This window comes from Cryptomeria japonica, unplaced genomic scaffold (genome assembly GCF_030272615.1).
Source record: "Cryptomeria japonica unplaced genomic scaffold, Sugi_1.0 HiC_scaffold_28, whole genome shotgun sequence".
NCBI lineage: Eukaryota > Viridiplantae > Streptophyta > Pinopsida > Cupressales > Cupressaceae > Cryptomeria > Cryptomeria japonica.
The window spans coordinates 137,098-147,583 of record NW_026728850.1 but is presented as its reverse complement, the minus strand read 5'-3'; the positions used below and the strand labels follow the sequence as shown (position 1 = coordinate 147,583).

The window sequence follows — 10,486 nt, the reverse complement described above, 5'->3', positions numbered from 1 at the left end:
CTTGATTAAGTTTGAAATAGTCCACATAGGCACCGTACATCCCTTAATGCATTTGACAATGTTAAGCGAGTCACTTTCTAGCCAGACCCGTTTGAACCCCTCCTTGCTCGCCATGCGTAGTCCTATGTAGGAGGCATTGGCCTCCACAAAATCATTAGTTGTGGTGCCCAAAAGGGAGCACCACCGTAGAGACTAGAGAAGCCAAATGGTTCCTCGCCACTCCCCCATAGCCAGTCATCCCAGGATTTCCTTTGGCCACCCCGTCGATATTAATTTTGATCCACCCTAGAAGGGACGGATTCCAAGAAACATTCTCTTTGGTATGTTTAATTTTATAAATAGAGATCGATATATTCCAGCATATCTACCACCGCTTGATAGTATCCCATTACTCCTGGCTAGACTCAAGAGTCCAGGATCATTTTTCCCACTAGGATAGTAATTAAGAAAATTATCCTTAATAGCATTCCTTATTCTAATAGCCACCACAAGAGCAATGGACTCCATATCTTTGAAAACCTTATTATTTATTTCCTTCCACAAACCCCAAGCAATATGAGGTAGGGATAAGTTCCATAGAATACCAATCACATGGTTGTCATAAGGGCACTTCCATTGGAACCAAAAGTTCTGAATAGAATCAGGGGGGGACCCAAATAATATTCCACGGGTTGAAAAAGAAGGCCTAGATGTCCCTAGCATAGGAGCAATGTAAGAGCAGATGATCAACATTTTTTGCTTCTTCTTTACATAAAAAACATCTATTACTAATGGGGATCCCACGTTTATAGAGATTATCAATGGTAGAGATCTTATTTTGCATGAATAACCAGAAGAATATATTAACTTTAGGAATTGAGAGTTTATTCCAAGCTCTAGCCCAAAAGGGGGGAGGAGAAAAAGACTTGGTGATGATTCAGAAAGCATCTGTCACCAAAAAATGCCCCGAGGTAGAACCATTCCATATAGCCACATCTTCCACCAGAGGATGGAATGATGATCAGGTTCAGCCAAGAGTACAAAGCAGCCAAAGAAGCATCCAAGGTTCTAAGGTCCACCCAAACTCCATTACTCATATAATCTGCAACCCAAGTTGCAATGAGATTAATGCATTTCTCTTTGAATTATGAAGCCCACACTGAATTAGACAAAGGCCCCTCTCCTGTCCACCAATCATCCCAAAACCTTATATTTCTACCATTTTCTAGAACCCATCGGCTTCCGTGAGAAATAATGAAAGAGGATCTGAAGAAATTATTCCAAATATGAGAGACAGAAGTCGGGAGGGAATAATTTTCCAACATTCTTTGGAAATCATGAATTTGGTATTAGTCCTTGAAAATATCGATCAATTCATTGTTCTCCTTTAAACATCTCCATAGCTACTTAGCCATTAAAGCTCTATTAAAGTCTCTTAGATGTCTGATATCCAGGCCTCCTCTATTTCTAGGCAAACAAACCTGATCCCAGGTGAACAAATGAAGCCTACTCTTGGATTTAGAACCTCACCAAAGCAATTTCTTTTGTATACTTTCATTCTATCAGCAAATTTGGCCAGGATTTTAAATAGACTCATAGCATACACGGGAAGGTTCTGAAGAAAAGCCTTAATTAATTGAAGTTTACCCGCTTGGCTTAACAAAGCTCCTTTCCAACCAGCCAGCTTCATTTGAAATCTATCAATCAGACTAGACCAGAAGGAGTCCGAGGTAGGTCCCACACACAAGGGCAGACCCAAATATGAATAAGGGAGAACACCCATTTTGCAGCCCAAAATATTGGCAATCTTCATTTTTCTATTCTCAGAAGTATTCATGAAGAAAATGGAGCTTTTAGACAGACTGACTTTTTTCCCCGATCCTTTCTCATAAGTATCTAGGATAGCTTTAATAGTATTTGCTTCTTTAATCAAACTTTCCCCCATCAGTAGTGTATCATCAACAAATTGATGGTGGGAGCAAATAGTAGCTTGGGAAGAAGGTTGTAAACCCCTCAAATTGCTCTTCCTAACATCTCTCTGGATAGTTTTTTCAAAAGCTTCACTCATCAGAATAAAGAGAAACGGGGAGAGAGGATCCCCTTGTCTAATACCCCATGACGCCAAAAACAAACAGACATCGAACCATTGACCAAAACCTAAAATTTGGGAGTGGTAACACACTGATTGACAAGCTAGATGAAATGGTTACCAAAACCAAAGGATTGAAGCACTTTAAACAAAAAAATCCAATTGACCTGATCATAAGATTTGAGAAGATCCAACTTCAACAAGAAGCCCGATTTCTTAAAGAATGGATATTCTCATGGACAACAATAATAGAATCCAAAATCTGTCTACCAGGTACGAAACCATTCTGATGCTTCGAAATCAAAGAATGCAGCAAATTTTTAAGCCTAAACACAATGATCTTGGTAAAGATTTTATAGATCGAGTTACATAAACTAATGGGTCTAAAGTCCTGAAAGGAATAGGCATCAGGTTTCTTAGGGATCAGGACAAAAAAAGGTAGCATTTAGTTCCTTAAGAAGAGATCAGGAACCAAAGAACTCTCTAGCAGCATCCACAACATTCGAACCAATAATCTGCCAAAAAGTTTGAAAAACATAGGGAAACCGTCAGGGCCAAGAACTTTATTACCTTCACAGGAAAAGTCTGCAGCTCTAACCTCATCATGAGATGGGATTATGGTTAGCTCCTTATTCATGTCTTGGGAAACAGTACATCTAAACTTCGACAGGATCTCATCTTGAGCATTAACATCCTGACAGCCATCATCCGAAAGAAGAGTGGAAAAATATATAATGGCTTCCTAGTTTAACTCCTCATGCTTATCAATCCAGCCATGATCCACTAAAATTTTATTGATTTTGTTTGAGGCCCTATGTTTGAGGATAGTCATATGAAAAAACTTCATGTTTTTGTGACCAGATTTGAGCCATAAATCTTTGGACCTTTGATTCCAGAATTCCTCCTCCTTAGAGATGATATCATGAATCTTGGTAAGTAACTCAACTTCTTTATCCATAACCATAGGATCATACCCCACATCTTGAATCTGAGACTGTACATCATCCAAATCTTTCTTAAGGTTTTCTTTTATCTAAAAAATATTGCTGAAGGAAACTTTATTCCAAAGTTGGATATTGGAAATAATATTGGCTAGTTTATTAGCCACTCTAAACATTGCAGTTCCCTGAATGTCAACATTCCACCATTTAGAAATATTGTCATAAATATCCAGAGCTAAAAGCCACATCTTCTCAAACCTTAAGGGGAAGGCCTTCCTCCCAGTTAAAGGGGATATAATCAGAAAAATCGGGAAATGATTAGACCCAATTCTGGACAACACATTTAATCTACAAGAAGCATTATGAATCCACTCAGGAGAAATAATACCTCTGTCCAGTCTGACTTGGATGAGGCCCCCCCCACTTCTTCTGTTGGAACAAGTGAATTTAGCTCCAAGGAGATTAATGTCTAACAAACACAGAGAGTTAATCATATCCACCAAGTCCTCCCTACTTTCTTCCAAAACAAGCATCCCATCAGCCTTTTCCATACTAGATAATGGGGTATTAAAATCCCCCAATAGAATCCATTTCCCATTTGGGAAAGCCATTCTAGCATTAATAATACAGGACCCGAGCATTTTTATAGCGTTTTTCCCATTTGGACCATAGATATTAGAAATGATCCAAGATGATCCATCAGATAGACTAGTAAATCTAGTGGCAATGTGATTAGGAGAAGTAAAGACAACCTTACCCAAAAGCCATCTAGGATTGCACAAAGTGGCAGTACCACCATAAGCCCCATTAGCATTAGCACAACTAGTTCCACAATCTCTAAAAATAACCAATTTGATCTTTTCCACTCTACAACCAGGCATTTTGGTTTCTTGAACAAGAATATATCTAGCTTGTGATCTCTAACTAGGTTGGATAGAAGATCATGTTTGTGGGAATGATTCAATCCCCTAATATTCCATGAAATGACTTTCATTTGACTAGATGGGGGGAACCAATCCCCATGTCTTGTAGTGTTATTTGGACTCCATAAACAATGGAATACTGACTATTGTTGTCTCTACTAATCGCATTGGGAGGCCTCCCCACTACCCTCAAATCAGATCCACAATCCACCTTTTGTTTGTTTCTAGTCTTAACACCACTAGAAACCAGTGTTAATAAATGACCATTTGGGGAGTTCCTTTTTTTGTGCTTAGTTTTTACCTCAATAAACAGATTTGGATTATCATCATCCTGGGTCACATCGTCAGTAATGTTTGAATCCAATAAATTCCCAACATCAACAACAAGGTGGATGCAAGGATCCTTAACCCTATGAACCTCCGTCATAGACTTATCCCCATTAGAAATCTCCTCGGGCTTCAAACTTCCCCCTGCATCCCCCCCCCCTCATTCAAGGGATCTAGGTTTGAAGGATTTGGATCTGGACCAACCTGAACACATGGGATATTATTCATTCCATCCATACATGGAGTGGGATCTAAGGACGGAGACTCCACCAAATCCACCCCCTTTGTCTCATTTTTCTTCTTCCAACTCCTCTTAGGCATAGGCTTAGAAGGGCATTCCCTGGCCCAATGACCAACTTTTTTACAATGGAAACAAGTAAAGGGAATAGATTCATACTCGACTTTCTAAACCCATTTGCCCAGCTTAGAGAAGGGGCCAATCTCCTTTGGCAAATTAGCAGATTGTTTAACATTCACACAGATTCTAGCATACACTAGACGCGTCTTCGCAGAGGTCACTGGGTCAACTGAAAGGAGCTCACCAAAGCATCCAACAATCCCAGCAAAGATTTCTTCACCCTAGAACTCCATAGGAAAATTTGGTAGCCGCACCCAAATAGGGGCCTCATTACATTCCCATTCCTTTGGGTTAAAGCCTAGTTCCCATTTCTTGAGAGCCAACGATGATTTGCCTAACATCTAGGGACCACCCGCTAAGAAAGATCGAAGGTCCTCCTCACAGGCAAAGGAGAAGGAGAAAAAACCATTAGACATGGAAACCACATCAATTTGACCCTTTCCCTTCCATTTACGAGACACCGAATCCCTAACAGCTTCAATATTAGGTCGAGGGCCAATAAACTTGCCAACCAGGACAGGGGTCAGATTAGCCATATTCTTTTCCACGATACAATCTGGAATAGAAATTGAACAAGAGCCAAACTTCAGGTCCACTTTATGGGGAAGAGGCGCAATAGCCTTGCATTTGAGGTTTGACCCAAATAAAGTAGACCATTTTCTGTTGCAGTCTAGAGATCCCGGTTTCCTAAGATTCTCCACAAACTTTCTGGGACCCTCCCCACCACAAGGTAAAACAGTAAAGTCAGTTTTTTCTTTTGTTGGTACCGGCAAGGTGTCCCCATCCCAAAACCCGTTGAGACTGCCATCAGAAGCTTTAGGTTTTGTTTCTCCCATGGATTACATCACGTGGGAGCCTCCGAAACCTTCATCACCCAATCTTCCCGCTCCTGCTCCTGCTCCATTCGAATTCAAACCAGTCACTCCAGTTGTTCCCGCCATTCCCACCTCTCTAGCTGCTTACATTAATAAAATATAATAACTTTATTTTTTATATTTCAAGTTTTTGGTCTTTTCTTGAGTTGCTTCCTATTTTAAATTTCTATTACTGTTCTCCAACAATTAGTGATAGATGTATTTACAAGTGATCATACCTACTAGCAATAATTAATTAATTGCAAATTACGTCCCACATTTCATTTGAATTACTTACAATTGTTGGCACATAATAAAAGTTCTAACTAATATTTTTACTACACCAATAATAGGAGCTAAATTTTAAAAAAAATTATGGATTTGCTCCTCCTTATCTCAGTCGGTGGTTTCCAAGAACACTCTCCCTCTTCACCAGGGTTTAATTCTAAGACTTTATAAGTTTCATTTGGCTTCAACCTTACCTAGTGGGGCCCGTATGACCTCCTCTGGTCCTCTGTCTTCAAGTAGCTTCTTTATAGTGGTTATGTAAGAGGTCCAGGCCTATCTTGCTTTAATCAATCATAACTAAACCAATAATAGGAACTATATGTTTATATCAATAATTATTACCATTTTACATAAATTCATTATAATTTTTTAGCTTAGTAATAACTAAAAAATCTTTAATTCACTCATTCTAATCCACATTTATATTTATGTTTGTAAAAATAAATGTTATTTTTAGATTATTGGCATTTTACAAGTCGTATAGAATATTGCTCATATTTTGTATCCCTTTTTACTCACCACCATTCATTCTTTCTAATTATGTAGAGTGTAAACTTCCATAAGACATTATCTTGTTGTAAAACATCAAAACAAGAAAATTGACATGTATTATTCAAAAAATATGTTTAACCTATCTAAATGTATTACACTTCAAAAAATTAATTCATCTTGGAAACAACTATGTTGTATCTTCAACATTAATTATACATGGTTAAATAGGTATTATTGTTTCAACTTCATTTGCAATGTCTGCTTCATAAGGTAAAGTTTTATAGTTTACATTCATTGCGTAATAGTTTTCATATGTATTTCAATTTTTATAGGAATAATTTACTATCCCGCGGAAATGAATTATTTGATTGAAAATGCAATCAAGATGATCGGTGATGGAAACCTAAAGTTGCAACCACATTTGCAAGTATTAAGTATGGCAAGTTTGGGGATGACCATCGATCAACAAATTGATTTTAAAACAGACCTCTCTATTGGATTTCACAAGCAAAAGGATACACTTAGAAAAAAAATACAATGATTCCATAAAGTCAATACAAATCCCTAAGGGATCTACACTTCTACCCATCAAATATAGTTGCCATATTATTCGCAATTCAAGGTGAGCCACAATGTTTGATTGATTTTCTAACAATTGTCGATCAATTTTGTGTAAATTAGCAAATTCTTGGACCCACTATGTAAAACTTGTTGCAATTTTAGCCCTCCAAACTAGTTTATATACACAAGGACATGAGATTTTAAGCTCACAAAGATTTTAAAAATTATAAAGAAAGTGACAAATGATACAAGGTTAACACTTGACTTGAATTAGTTAGATATTTTTTCACATTTTTTTAGAAAATCCTAATCTAGAGTTGGGTTAACGAATAATAGATGTGTAGGAAGATATAAAACTGAATTAATGGAGTTCTCTTATAAATATCTCAAATACTTCATCAATAAATGTAAACACAGATATCCAAACATAGACATGTTTTTTAAAACATAAAACACCACAATCAAAATATGTGATTTCAACATATAAAATCACAAAATTTGACATCAACCTAGATAAAATGGAGCGAAAAGGATCTTTTTTATATCATGTGTCATGTGAGATGTGTCTATCTTAAAACCACGCATGATCTGAGTCCATCCTTAATTACTTTCCACACCTTGACATAAACAACATTTCTGTCGGTTTATTTATAGCTTGTTCTTACCCAAGTTACAAATGCCCCTTTGAAAAATGTTCACTTTTACATTCAAGAAAATTAGGAAATCCCTGTCAAACTTTTTGATACCAGTTTTATACCTAAACAAGATCTTAACACACAAATTTATGATCTTTCCTTTTAAATATTAAAATGTTAGAAAATGCGCAGTTTGCATTGATACAAAGAAATAGCGGTCATGGGTTTTGCTAATTTGAAAGTTAGGAACCCCTGGCCAGACAATCTGAGTGTGGCGATGGAAATTCACGAGATACATGATGTGAAGGCGGCTGAAAAAATATATTGCAATCTGTGTGGGGGAGCTTGACACCTTCTGATTATAGTCTTTGAATAAATACTGTAGTATTAATCTAGTGTCTGAACGTTAGGTTTGAAAACAACAACGCGGGAAGAACAAGGGAAGTCAAAGCCTTATATGCCCAATTCTCGTCAACAAGAAGAAGTTCAGGTTGGAAGATTGAAATTCTACTTTGTCTGCTATTGTAGTGCGTGATTGTCTGCTATTGTAGTGCGTGATTTTCTATTTATAAGGTGCTCGTCTTAAACCTTGTATTCATCCTCGAACGCTTTGTCTGGCCGATCATTGTTTGACATCCCAGAAATCAGACACAATTATTTGATTGATTCCTTAATTTCTATCAGTCAATCAATGGCCGTATTTCCATTGCCCCAGCTTGAAGATAATGCTGTATTATTACCCAGTTCCCAAACTAACTCAACGCAGCCTCAGCTATGTGACGTATGGAGAGATATACAAGGTGCCCATAATTGGAATGGTTTGCTTGATCCCATGGTGCCCAATTTGAAAGCTGAAGCTCTCAGATATGGGAATTTGGCACAGCTTTGTTACGACGCATTTGATGGCAAAAGCTACTCCAAAAACTACGGCACATGTTATCACAGTAAAAGAGATCTGTTCAATAAGATGGGCATGTCTGAAAGTGGCTACCAAGTCACTAAATATGTTTACGCCAATACTAATCTGTTAAATCAAGTTTTTGGTGAGAAACCAAAAGACCAAGGTGTTTGGTTGGGTTTTATTGCAGTTTGCACGGATCCAAATGAGATAAGAAGGCTTGGACGACGAGACATAGTGATTGCATGGAGAGGAACTCAGACTGCTGAAGAATGGATAGAAGACCTGAGAGATATTCTTGTACCTACAAGATTATCCTATAGATGCAAGAGGACAGGCAAAAACCAAGAGCATCATTTCGCGGATGGAGTACTAATTGAGAGAGGATTCCTGAGCTGCTATACTTCAACTGTCCGTCACCGTCAAGGCGCTGCAGGAGCCACTGTGAACATCAGCACCAGAGATTTGGTAGTCTCAGAGATAGAACGATTGATTCAAGTTTATGAAAAAGAGATGGACAATTTAAGCATAACATTTACGGGACACAGCTTAGGAGCTGCTCTTGCAACCTTGAGCGCTTATGATATCAAACAAATGCTTTGCACCAAGCATAATTTTCATCAAATTCCCGTCACCGTCTTCGCTTTTGCCTCTCCCCGGGTGGGAAATCTTGCGTTTGCTAAACGGGTGGAGGAGATTGGAGTGAAAGTGCTGAGGTTTGTGAACAAGCGTGACGTGGTTCCCAAAGTGCCCGGAGTTTGTATGAACGAGAACGTGGGATGCCTCAGCAAATTGCTGCATTGGCTTCCGTGGACATACTTTCATGTTGGCTTCGAGCTTCCTTTACACAACAATTCTCCATTCATTCAGCACACCCATAATCTTGCCTACTTTCATAATTTAGAGCTTTACTTGCATTTACTGGACGGGTATGTTGGAAGTAAGCAGCCGTTTTCTTGGAGTGGAAGAGATCATGCTCTGGTTAATAAGAGCTGTGATTTATTGCGCGAGAAATATGAAATTCCTCCAAAATGGTGGCAGGAACAGAACAAGGGCCTCGTTAAAGGTCCAGATGGCAAATGGACGCAGCCATCAGAAGAGGAATAATTCATGTCTCACTCAACTCCAGATGACATCAACGTCCAACGTTCTGCGCCGCAATGTCACCACAACTGTGTTGGTTATTGAATTATTCTTTTTATCTGGATGTATATATTTAACATGTTGTCACATTCATTATTGAATTAATTTAACTTCAAAGCTTAACCTTTAGCGTGAAATGAAATCAACTATGCAGGAGTTCATAGCTGTGGATGATACAAATTAGCTTTTGATTGTCATAGAAAACAATCACGTGTCATCAGTAATCTGATAGATAATAAAAGTACGCGTAAATCAGTATTGATTTTAATTATGAACATTGCTATTAAACAAGAGATAATACGCCTCAGCTCTGTTGTAGCCCAAAATACCTTCATACAAAATTTGTAAAAATAGTCAACAAGGGTAAGTTCTCAAATCTTTCTCTAATCCTCAGAATTAGTGACAATATGAATGTTCTAGTGCTATCTAAATCTACCGAGAACTTTAGTTGAGGATTGCATGTATGCATGCCATACTATCTATAATTATGAGATTACCAAATATTTGGTTTCTAGGTATATAGCTCTACACTAGCACATTTTATTGTCGCTCAATTGCACCCATACTTTAAGATTATACAAGTATACATCCAACACATTATAATTCTAAAACAATGATTGTCTAGGGATGTGACAATTATTGTGGAGGCTACTATGGTAATGCCGCAACTTCCCCATGATGGGGAGGCATTGCATTTAATTTATGAGAGCTTGAAGAAGACATAAGGGACTACAAAGAATCAAGTTAGCTTTCTTGATAAGGAACTAAATTGTGATGGTGAAAATATTGAGCTTCCTTCTTTACCAATCAATCTTATCAACTATCAACAAAATATAAAGGATGCATTTTTTATTCTTGATTTCATTTTTTGATTAAATCGTGAATGACAAGTGTATGATTTTAAGTTAGGAGCTTTACATGAGCTCAATACCAAATCCTTGAAATCAATTATGTATAATCCAAGGAAACTATAATACAATATCAAATAGCCAATTTTA

General features: G+C 37.7%; 1 protein-coding gene across 1 annotated transcript; it reads left to right on the top strand.

Annotated features, from left to right (window-relative positions):
* The first annotated feature begins 8,138 nt into the window (after positions 1–8,138).
* On the top strand, positions 8,139–9,452 carry LOC131861589 (phospholipase A1-Igamma1, chloroplastic-like). The gene has a single exon (XM_059214939.1). It carries the CDS (start codon positions 8,139–8,141, stop codon positions 9,450–9,452), a length of 1,314 nt encoding a protein of 437 aa, XP_059070922.1.
* Positions 9,453–10,486: the final 1,034 nt, after the last annotated feature.